An 11,577-nucleotide genomic window follows, 5' to 3' on the forward strand; every position below is an offset into this window, starting at 1 on the left:
GTGGACTTGTACGTGTATTCGCATGGCGCTTGATTATCCTGATATATCTCCATGGCTCGATTGCACAACTGGCGGTAGGAGTATTGTGGAGCTTCTGATTTTTGCAAGCTACTCAAAGACGGAGAGGGCCTTAGGGACGTTGGTAACCGGCTCTTGTTGTAATCGAACCATTGCATGGGAGAACCTTTTGGTGAATCAGATTAGCCTTTTCGAGATACGATTGTCAATGAATGACTTACCCAACAAATTCTTACGCGCTGCGTCAAGTTGTATGCAAGAAGCGACAATTTCCAAAAGGCCTTCGAAAACATCCGTCGTCATCCTTTTATCTGTATGTCGAGCGACTGCTGTGGCAAGTCAAAGGATATGGTCGGAAAGATCCTTCGGGATCGGGCGATTCCGTACTGAGGCGGCAACGAAATCAAATGGTATATCCAGACTCCTCGAAACATGATCGAAAGCAGACTGCAGGTAGATCTGGAGGTCATCAGAGTCCGAGAGCATTTTGCTGTGTACTTTATATCTGTGAGACATGGCACATTTTGCCGTAATCAATGAATATAGCTTTCTCCTTTGTTTGTCAAGCAGCTCAAAGTGCTCCTTGGTGGGGACTCTGAGAACCGTGACATCCGAATAGTATTTTCCGAGAAGCTGTCTCATGTCAATAACATGGTGATTCTGCTGTCGGAGGGCTTCGACGTATTGCTTGAAGGTGGGATTGGTCTCAATCTCAGAAATGGCGGACGATAGCAATTGAGCAATACTTCCCTCTTCATCCCATTCGTCCTGTCAAACATCACTAGCAGATGCGTTCAGTACGATGATGGCATGTGGATGGCTTGGGAGATTGACTGAGCTCTCTGAGTTGGAATGCGCCCATAGTAAGAGTTGCTCCGCTACAGATTCTACGACCCTATATATGAGTTAGTCGACGTGACTGCGTCATACAGAACTCTGTGCGCTTACCTGGCGTTTCTCAAAACAAACACTATTACATCCGACAAGGCGTACAAGATTCGAGGGTACATCTCTGTCACCGCAAATTCCCGTCGGACATGCTTCTCGTACTCTGGACCAGCACCTTGCAACCATTCAATCAATCTCTTCCTAACCAACGCCGCGAAGGCTTTGAGACTTCCAAGATTTTGTTCCGGGACACACTTTTATCCTTATAAGCGTCGTGAACCGCACTTGTGGCCAGTGGTGCCCGTTCACCCCCTCGCATGCCTTCAGAGTCTGCGTAGAGTATGGGTCCCGAAGTGAGGAACGTCGCGGGGTCTGAGTAGAGATGAACATCTGCAGAGGTGGGCTGATCTTTGGTTTCTTTTCCAACTACAGGTCGTGCGTGGTACTCCTCACTCTGGGCTTTGTCATTGAGGTCGATCAACAGCTTTATGAGCGAGCTCTTTCCAGCCCCTACATAAGGTCAATAGGGTCATAGTGAAGACTACAAAGTCAGCCAGATACAAAGCGTTCTTCCCCATCCTGGCAAAAACTACTACCGCCCAGACGTCATGGTGGAAGTGTTCTATTTTTCTTTACGGGCTTTATCTTTCCTCCAATCCCTTTCTTTTTCTCCACTGTGAAACTGAGGTGAACACTCGACTACCACAGTCTTCTCTTTCTCTAAGCACCTACGCCTGCAATAACGGCTCATTGCTCATGAGGCTCACGTGTGAGATAGCCTGGAAGCAACAGGGGTCTGACCTTCTTGTCTTGGATACCCAACACCGCACAGGATACCATTGTGTCAACCTGCTGTGCAGAGTGCGTAGTAAAGCAAGTTGATTGATAGCTACGGGGGTAGAGAGCGTCGATCTATGTACAATTGGCTGTACCATACAGCGAAATTAGAAGCGAAATTGCGTTGGAAATTGACCAATTAGAAGCAGCAGAAACGCAGGGATTACGCATATTAAACGCGGCCAATTGGCCCTCTCAGAAGGTCAACACATTGCTATCAAGAATGGGTACGAATACGCCGCTTGCACCCTGCCTGCGGGTCTCAGAAACACAACAGCCATTCTCCACATGAGAAAATGTCAAGATCCTCCGCTAGCTGAAGCTCCTCAGACTTCAATCCTGCACCTTCCAACCCAGCACATTCGAATGTAAGGTAACCAGTAGCCTTGCGGTCACCCTGCTTATAGTACGCAACCACCAAAGATCCCCCTTCTACTACCAACCCACCCATCTCTTCCAGCACCCCTCTCCTCCATCCCGTCCTCACCCAACGTAAAACCCTCCCTCTCCGATCCACTCCCCACCACAACCGACCCTTCAAACCTTCTTCTCCCCTGCATATATGCCATGATCTCTTCCACCCACAACTACAGCAACAAACAGGAACCTATACATATTTATTCTCTAGTAGCAGACAGATGAAAACTCTCTCGAGATAATAGGACGGGAGCACTGAAAAATCAGAATTAGCAAGCACACTTCATCTCATTTTATCGTATAGTATATACGTATTACAGGGTGCGGGGAGAAAAATGCGCTACGTATGTATGAGGTCCAGCAAAATTAGAGAAGAAAAAGAAGAAAAAACTGTAAATTAATTTTGTTTTATTTTTAAAAATTTCAGTTTCGGGGAAAGGAAACGATTCTCATTATAAACGGGTGGTGGCATTTCCGTCTTTCATATTTATTCATCTTGGCGAATTGTCCTTATTTCTATTCTTCTGTCTTCAAAATTTAGCCGTCTTATTTGCGGGGCAAGAGCATCCATCCATTCTGCTGCACCGTCCATTAGTAGTACCTAGAGCATATATTCTGTCTCTGTCCTACTAGTATTGCATGCATGAACATGTCATGACAAAGACAGGCAGCGAGACAGGAAGACACTGCGAAGAACGGGAAACTCTCATCTTGTACCAATTCAGTACTTAGTACAAACTCCATTCGTTGCCATCGCTGTCCGATAAGGACGCTACAGCAAGCCCTGAGCCCACTCGGCTCACCTGCCTCATCTGGATAATAAATACATAGCAGGCTCGATTCTCGTCTGTCTGTCGCTCACACCAACCTCACTGCAACCATCACTTCTGCCTCACTTCGAATTCTTCGAATTCCACCTAACTCAATCATCACCAGCATCACGTCTCCATCCCATCCTTCTCATCTCTTCGTCGATTTTCTTCTTGTCCTCTACAGTTCTCGAAGCGTAGAAGCTAGCAGAAAGCTCACCTCCAGCAGCACCACGAGCAGAAGCAGCAGCACGATCAGTACTGGATTCAGTCACTCCCCTACCCTTCCCTTTGCTTTTGCCTTTCCCCTCGTCCGGACGCTCAATCACAAGGTTGACATATTCGCTTTCCATGGTGCCTTCCTCTCCTTCCTTGCTACGTAGATACGTCTTCTTAACATGAACCCATTCATCACCATCTAGCTTGTTGTCCTCATCCATGATCCTGCTGATTAGCCCATTGCCGTATTTGGTTGTGCTTTCCTTCGTAGTCACGCCGCCACCGCTGCCGTCACCGTAAGGGGAAGCGTAAATGTTTGGGCGGGATTTGTGCGTGTCGGACATGTGGCGCAAGGTAGCGATGGATGCGGGTACGGGTTTGTCGTTGATGAGTGTAGTCGTCTTGCGCTGTTCCCCGTTTTGCTTCATGATGTCAGAAAGGACAGATGTGAGTTTGGCACCATAGGTAGGGAGGGCTTTGTTCTCGGACTCCGTGTACTGAACGTCAACACCGTCTTGGTCTGTGTATTTCGGGTGATTGTCTGTTGCGAAAGTGACTGTTTGCTGAGGAATTTGAGATGGAACTGGTGGAGGAGGCATGGAGCGGCTGGCTTGCTCTGCTTTGTCTTTATTTGCTCCTGGCTGGCTGGGACTTGCTGGAAAGGTTGGATGGTTAGGACTAAATTGCATGAGGTTGGGGTCAATGAAGTTCACTGTATGCTGACCATGGTTTCGAGCGCGAATGTTTGCAGAAGCATTTGCATGTTGCTGAGGGATGTCAATAGGAGCGGAGCTTCCTGTAGAAGACATGTTGAGATTGTGCAAAGGTGATGAAGGTTGTTGTGGATGGGAGCTCTGTGAGGGTGAATAAGTTGGTTGAGAGAAGCGGCGTTGGTTATGGAAGAGAGTCACTTGAGCCGGCTGCTGTTGTGAGGAGATCGACTGACCGTGGAGGTGATGATTATTGTACTGAGATGCCTGAGTTGGAGAGGAGATCGGTTGCTGCTGAGGCCGCCGTAGTATGGGAAATGCCGCCTCTGTGGGGGAAGGTGAGGCTTTGCTGTATTGCGCGGTGTTTGTCAACCTCTGTGAAACCATGGGGCCAGTCCCATGTTCAGGACTGGAAGACTGGCCCCATTGTGACATTTGGCCATTTGTATTGAAGCCTGGTTGCGCTCCGGGAGAATGTGAAGAAAGTTGTGTACTCGCCAGCGATTGCTGATATGCTCTACGTTGAAATTCTCTTTGTCTCTCAACCGATTGTATGTCAATACCAATGTTTGGAGGAGACGCTGACGATTTGGGTTTGTGTAGATATGGTTTGTCTTGTTGATCTAGTACCATGGCCCGCTGTTGTGATCTTTCAAGTATCGCCCTTTGCTTTGCAAGCAACGCTTCGCGGGCTGCAGGATCGGTTGATAATTGAGAAGTCTGGATTCTACTCTGATCTTGATACGAAAACAAAGAGGAAGGGGTGCCGGCTGTAGTATAGTCATTGTGAGGCTGGAGGGGAGAAGCGAGTACGGCTGGAGCTCCCAAGAGGGCCATCCTGCGTTGGTAGTCTTCGATATTCTGCTGCTCCTGCTGTTCTGCCGGTACTAGGCGTGGAATAGCCGCGACGGGATTTGCTGATTGCACATTGGCGCCACCATAATATTGTCCTGGATATGAGGCTGGGAGTGATTGACGTCTAGATGGCTGAGGTGGCGGAATAAGCGGCCTCTTCGCTGGCTCGACACTTTGGAGAAAGTTCGACAGAGGGTCATTGACGGGATTGGCGGGATCATTGCTGTAGTATGCTTTCGACTCTGTCGATGCCTTTCCTAGATAGTACCATAATCGACGATCTTGGGAGAAGTCAACCGGCTTTTGGTCGTGATTGAGAGTGGGCATGGCAGAAGCGAATTCTTCCCATAGGTATGGCTTTGAATGGTCCAAACCGTCACAGAAGTGATCAAGTCGGCTAGGCTTACGGTTGGTGGTGTCCACCAATGACAGCACTTGGCCCCGGAGATGGAGGGGGATTTCCTTGGCTTTCGCTGAAGGCTTCTGAAGGCATGAGGTGGCAGCGTCGATGAACAGGATGGTGTTGACTTCAATATGTCTTCGTTGGCTGAAAACGGTCAGTAAGCCATTTGGCTCTTAGTATAGGAACGACTTACTGGGTCGGAAGAAGATCAATGACCACGACACCTGAATCTTCATCGGGTGGCTCGACCAAGACACCCGCCTCGATGTCATCAGCACTGCTGGATTGGTATTGCACAATGTCATTCTGCTTCAGCCCCTTCAAATACACGCGGAACTCTTTGGTATCCTTCTCAATGTGCCGGTAATTGTCCCTGGCCAAATCACTGCTCGGCTTGGCGGTTTTGACAGAGCGATGCATTTTACATCTGAAATCAAGTCCGGTATCGCGGTACTCGACGCTTTCGTGCCATATGGCGATATCACCAATGTCAACCTGAACCCCAGCTTGCGCTGCACAAGTGGCGTGATAAGCACGTGTACATTTAGCAGACGAACATTGAAAGCATGATCCTCTCTTTTGCCGACAATCGTTACACCTCAATTCGAGACGAGCTTTTGAAATGCTTCCCATGCCTCGGATCAGCTCCCTACCGCCAACTTCATCAAAGTATGTTTCTGGAGTGTAGAGAGCACATCTACGATGAGCTTGCCGGTTGTCGTCTGTTGGAAGTAGCTCATCGCAGGCGAAGTCGTTCGGACACAAACAGCAGGGCACAGCAGACTTGGATATTTTGATTTTGATCTTTTTCATCTTCTTGCCGCCACCGTCCTTGGTAGAATGCCGCTTCCGCTTCGCAGGCTTGATTTGACCTCGTTCGCTTCCAGGTGGTGTCGGAAGATCGGTAGGACCGTCCAGATCATCCTCATCATCGGTAACTTCCACCCATTCTTCAACCTCTGGCGTGGGCTCACCATTAAGTCTTCGGATGAACCAGTCCACATCGATAAAGACACTGTCATCCTCACACCTGCATTTCTTCGCATTCTTTCCGTAGGGCAGCCAGCTCTCCAACGCAAAATTGACAGACTCAGCACAGTTGTACCCTAGATTATAGCCCGAATGGTATCCAATTGGAAAGGTCACCACAAATTGACCTTCGCGATGAACCACCCTGTTGACCGTGACCCCATATTTGTTCTTTAGCAAAGACGGACTAACGAGGAACGTCTTGTGTCGCAGGAACTGATCACAGTTCTTGGCCTCATTGGCATAAATCGATCTCATCGCCTTCTCGAATTTGGGAGCATCGGCCTGAGAGATGCTATACCATTGTTTAGGGGCACCAAAATGGATGTAGTTGATGCTGTACAGGTCAACATCCTCAAGATGCCAGGCGAAGGTAGCTCTCCACATCCCCAGGTACAAGTAGGCCGTATTGACCCCGGGTATCTTCGAGCCAAGGATGTCAAGGAGATTCGGTAACTTGGCGACATTCCAGCATTTTGTGTCATCATCGAAAAGAGATCCAGGCATATCGGCACCGTACATCGGATTGGTGTAACTGAGAGATTTCCAATACTTTTCTTCAAGCTCTTCACAGCGTTCACTGGTCCATTCGTCATGATTGTGAATGCGGTAGTCAAAGCCCCTAAAGTCTTCCTCATTCACGTCCTCCGCAGCAGCGTCGGCCTCGTTGTGCAATCGTCTTGCTGCGACAGTGGTAGCCTTCTCTCCAGCGTTTTTCTCCACGACCTTTTTGGTTACGGCCCTTGGTTGACGACCAGATTTGGACTGACCACTTCCTCTTGGTGGTCGACCTCGCCGCTTGGTCGGTGTAGGATCAGGCGTCTCTTGATCTTCGTCCTTGACCTGGTCCGCTGGTCTTGTCTCGGGGCTAGTGGGTGTTGGAGGTGCGAGGAGGCTGCTATCTTCTTCCGGTTTCTCCTCCTTCAACGGCTTGACGCGAGGCCGTCCGGCTTTTCTCTTGACACCTTCCGGTAGTGGCAGCGGCTCGCTCTTGCGCTTGAGTGGCACTATTTTGCTACCGGCTTGTGTGCCGGCCTTGTTCCTCCTCTCTCCTCTCCTTGCTGGTGGCTGGTATTGACTCTGCTCACATAGAGCCTTCCATTGGGGAAGGTTGTATGATCGCATCTTCTCCATATTACGTTGCGTATAAATGCCGTATTCATTGTGATGAAATTCTTGGGTGATGGGATTTCGGACCTTGATTCCTTTGACCATGTTGTCCAATGGCTTGCGCTCAGCTTTCCTACAGGCACAAAGGGTGTCAGCATGTGTACTCCGGAGATATATTTAAGGCGTTTGACAAAACTTACCATTCTTTAGGCGGATCTATCAGGACAATACCTGACTTCATGCCATAAGGGTTGACAGCATTCATGTATTTCTGGAAGTCCTGAAACTGTTCCATGGTCTAAGAAATATACATTGTCAGTCCCTTGCCCGTATCAAATCATGAATAAGGATGCATAGCCGCAATACAGTCTGTCATCCGGAAAACATCCCGATCGAACGTACCGGCTGAAATATGGGTATCCCGCCCTCGTACCGAGCCGGCTCAACCACCGCAGGCGCATCTTCCATAGGCACATCCTGCGTGAATGAAGGCTGTGGTGCTCCTTCGAATTGATCATCCAAGTCGCTCAATTCAGAGCTCGAAGCAGCGTCGTCGTCATCATCCTTCCTGCCATGACTTGACATGTCACTCGCAGGGGGGGTGTGGATGTTCTGTTCATTGGGAGCATGCTTGGTGTCTTCCATCACGAACTCTTGCACTGTGGCCGGCGAGACCGCCATGGCAGCCGCCATCGTCTAGAGTAGGGGACTCCGGCCGAACAAAAGGTTGTCAGGGCAGCTGCAGGAATCGTTTGGCCAGGGATCGAATTCCGGATTTTGGTGAGGATGTAGAGGAGGTGGCAAATGAATGTGTATATAAGAAACTTGTCCGGTTGCAGTATCCAAGTTGACTGCCTGGGATTTGAAGGTGTTTGAAGAAAATGATGTACAGTCGTGACGTTGCGAGGAGACCGCAGGCTCGCTAAGTCGCCGTCTGGGTAGCAAAGAACGAGTCCAGCCAGAGGACAAGCGCTCTACCAACTACCAAATGGGATGCTGGTCAAGCTAATTGCGCTTCTGCGCATCAATTCCGCCGTAACTTTGCGAAGTCGCCGTGCCTTAGACTGTACGAAGGATTGACTCGATGTTGGTTTCGAAGGCCCCGAGGTAGGCGAGAATGATTATCCAAAGCTAATAATGACTTAGTGCAGCTTTGTGATTGGCTGTGTATGGTCGGAGGCCGCCAGGCCAAGATTGTACACATACCTAGTGGCGTGCCCAGTTTAACGTTTATGTCTGTTTCTTGACACCGAAAACATGCTCGTTGTAAACCGTTAATATCACTGTAATTATTATCTTCTTTCATCTACATGTACATTGCTTGTTTTAGCTCTCCACCACCTCAAGTCTGCTCACCATATGCACCGAGTTCTCCGTCCTTCATCTCTCGACATGTGCCAGCTTCACAAATCATTACTCGATTTGTCCTCCCTTCTCCCGGCTTGAGACCTTTTAGAGCCTGGTTCCTCTCCATGAGCCACCACTGTCTTTGACTTTCGTCAATCCTGATTACTGTCCTCCCAAAGCCGCCGAAATGATGCACTGTGGTATCGCCAATAGCCACAACACTCGTAACACCAACAACCTCCAGAACGATGGCGCTCAACATGCTGACATATAGAAACGGGTGCTGAATAATTTCAATAGCAAAGGCATCTATCGTTTGCTTGGCTCGTTTTTTATACTTGGCTTCCTCGAGATACGAGGAAAGTAGTAACAGATTAGAAGCTATGATCCCATTCGGTGAAGGAAGCGCATTGTCACTTCCTGACTTGATGTTCACGAACATCGCGCTTTGTGCTTCTTCACCACTATTTTGGGCTGACGATGGTTGTGTAGAAACAAGGTTGAACCCTCCCGTTGGAGACCAGAAATGATTGTTCAAATGATCTAGAGTCATCAGCGACATGGAGACGAATTTGCAATCAGGGATTGGACTTACTCTGCAGCCCATCTGCCCATTCCAACCATTCCTCTGCAAAAGTGATTTCGTATAATGCAAGACAAGCTTGCGTCATGTATGCATAGTCGTCAATATAGGCGGGAGTGCTCTCAGATTTCTTAGACAATGTTGGAGAAGAATATCTTTTCAATGTGTTTGTGTCGTGGTCGTAATTGGTTTTCCGCATCAGATACGCAGCCTTCAAAGCTGCCGCCTTGCAGCTTTCGCTCTTAGCTCCATCAACGTCCCCAAGGGTAGTGCTAGCACGACACAAGGCCGCAATTGCTAGTGCATTCCACCCTGTCAGTATTTTCTCATCTACGTCAGGTCTCCCTCTCTTTAGTTCTCGATGTGCTCTCAGTTTCTGTCTCCCGTCTCTTATGATTTTCACAATTTCTTGTTCGGGAAGTCCAAATTCTTTGGCAAGCACAGATGGAGTACAGGCGGTATGAAGTACATTCTGTCCCATGAACTCATCGCGCAGATCATTTTCATACGGCACATTGCCATTGGCTAGAACACCATAATGGCTTGCGAGAATATTAGCATCACGCTCAGAGTGAAGCGTGGCTTGTATGTCTTTGAGTGTCCAGACGTAGAATGCCCCTTCCCGTTTTTCTTCTCTTGCCGCATCTTTCGTGGACGCGGAATCAGCATCCTCGCTTGCAAAAAAGCCGCCTTCGGTGTGGACAATTGGTGAGTCGGGAGATGTAAGATACTCTACCAAAAAGTAAATTGTTCCCAGTATCTCAGGATCACGGGACAACGCCCAAGCATCGCAATAACAGCAAAGCAGCTGCGCGTTGTCATAGAGCATCTTTTCGAAATGGGGAAGATTCCAATCAGATGTAACTGAATAGCGGTGAAAGCCATAGCCCAAATGATCACGAAGCCCACTTCGAGACATGGCAAGCAGAGTATGGAGGGACATGGAAGCAGCTAATGTACAGGCTCCTTCACCTAGGATGGAAGGAATCGGGCTAGGGAAGCCAAAGCGAGTACTGGTAGACGCGACTGACGCGCCAATTCGGAGAAGGAAGGTAAGGTTCGGTGGTGTTGGAAATTTGGGTGCAGAACTTGATGAACTGAAGCCGCCATGAATAGGATCGTAGCGGGACATGAAGTGGTCAAATGCATCGTCCATGATATCTATGTCTAATGGTTCTGGCTCTCCAGTATCTATATCTGAAGCGTCGGAATGGCCTCCTTCTGCTGCAAAATCTCTTGATTGCTGGGAAATGGCCTTTGCCGATTGAATACAGCGCTGCTGCTGCGTGTTCCACACTTCTTTGATTTTTTCAAGAATGTCCAAGAAAGTAAGCATATCTTCTGATCGTGCTGCAAGCCTTGGGAGAGAATTGCTGCTAGGCCCTGGCCAGTAAGTGCCGCCAAAAACAGGCTCAAGATCGGGAGTCAAGAAGACGTTCAGTGGCCATCCACCACAACCAGTAGTCGCTGTCACGTAGTTCATGTAAAGTTCGTCGATGTCTGGTCGAGCTTCTCGATCAACTTTGATGGGGATGAAGTTCTCATTTAGTACCTCAGCAACCTCAGACGATGAAAACGATTCTTGCTCCATGATATGACACCAGTGGCATGCGGAGTATCCTATACTCAGGAAGATAAGCCGGTTAAATCTCTTCGCTAAGTCTATCGAGGCAGTGCTCCATTGTTGCCAAGCCACTGGATTGTCTTTATGGCTTCGAACGTAGGAGGAAGTGCTGGATGCCACATCATTAACAAGGGCCAGTCCATCGTCTGTAGCTTCCACCAACGTAGCAGAGGACATATTCATGGACGGTGTGATACGGAAATTCTTGCTTGCTCAGAATTGAGAACGAAACAGTTTTCGAGATAGGATCGTGAGTTAACGCCTGCGATGCATGCTGAAGCGGGAACTGACCACTATCAGAACGAAATTCAAGGGGTATCTACGAGGTATGTAATTGGCGATGAGGATCCCAGTGGCATGGTCAGGCCCATTGATATGGTTGCCATTACGTCTACTTGAGTCGGTGCCGCCAACAAGCCTCTGCTGGCGCTAACTGGTATTTCATAACTATTGGCATCTCTGGGCTCAGTAGTAGGCACCAGACGGCCATTATTTATGAAAGCTTATATTTAGCGGAGATCTCTTGGCGCAGCACCAAGTACTCCTAGTACTTAGATCAATGTGTGGTTAGTTTCAGCGTAACCATTATATGATCTAATTTGTATATAATTATGTTATTCAGACGTCATTTTAGGAAAATGACATTCAATTCATGACTAAATTATGGTCATTTAAGCCTCTTGATGATCCTCAAAATAATAAAACGTCTGTTGAATTGTTAGAGACGG

At 48.4% G+C, this 11,577-nt stretch overlaps 2 protein-coding genes across 2 annotated transcripts; both read right to left on the reverse strand.

Moving 5' to 3' along the window:
• Positions 1–357: 357 nt before the first annotated feature.
• On the reverse strand, positions 358–7,988 carry EPUS_03239 (uncharacterized protein; the record flags this gene model as incomplete). Its single annotated transcript, XM_007789669.1, has 8 exons — positions 358–786; positions 996–1,081; positions 1,162–1,416; positions 3,190–5,300; positions 5,350–5,668; positions 5,744–7,428; positions 7,496–7,593; positions 7,698–7,988. 8 exons carry the CDS (start codon positions 7,986–7,988, stop codon positions 358–360), a joined length of 5,274 nt encoding a protein of 1,757 aa, XP_007787859.1.
• A 649-nt stretch (positions 7,989–8,637) lies between these two features.
• EPUS_03240 (uncharacterized protein) lies at positions 8,638–11,026 on the reverse strand (the record flags this gene model as incomplete). The annotated part of the gene is made up of 2 exons (XM_007789670.1): positions 8,638–9,185; positions 9,238–11,026. The coding sequence occupies 2 exons, from the start codon at positions 11,024–11,026 to the stop codon at positions 8,638–8,640; spliced, it is 2,337 nt and encodes a 778-aa protein (XP_007787860.1).
• Between the last annotated feature and the right edge of the window lie 551 nt (positions 11,027–11,577).

Source organism: Endocarpon pusillum (assembly GCF_000464535.1).
Source record: "Endocarpon pusillum Z07020 unplaced genomic scaffold scaffold1275, whole genome shotgun sequence".
In the NCBI taxonomy this organism is placed as follows: Eukaryota; Fungi; Ascomycota; class Eurotiomycetes; order Verrucariales; family Verrucariaceae; genus Endocarpon; species Endocarpon pusillum.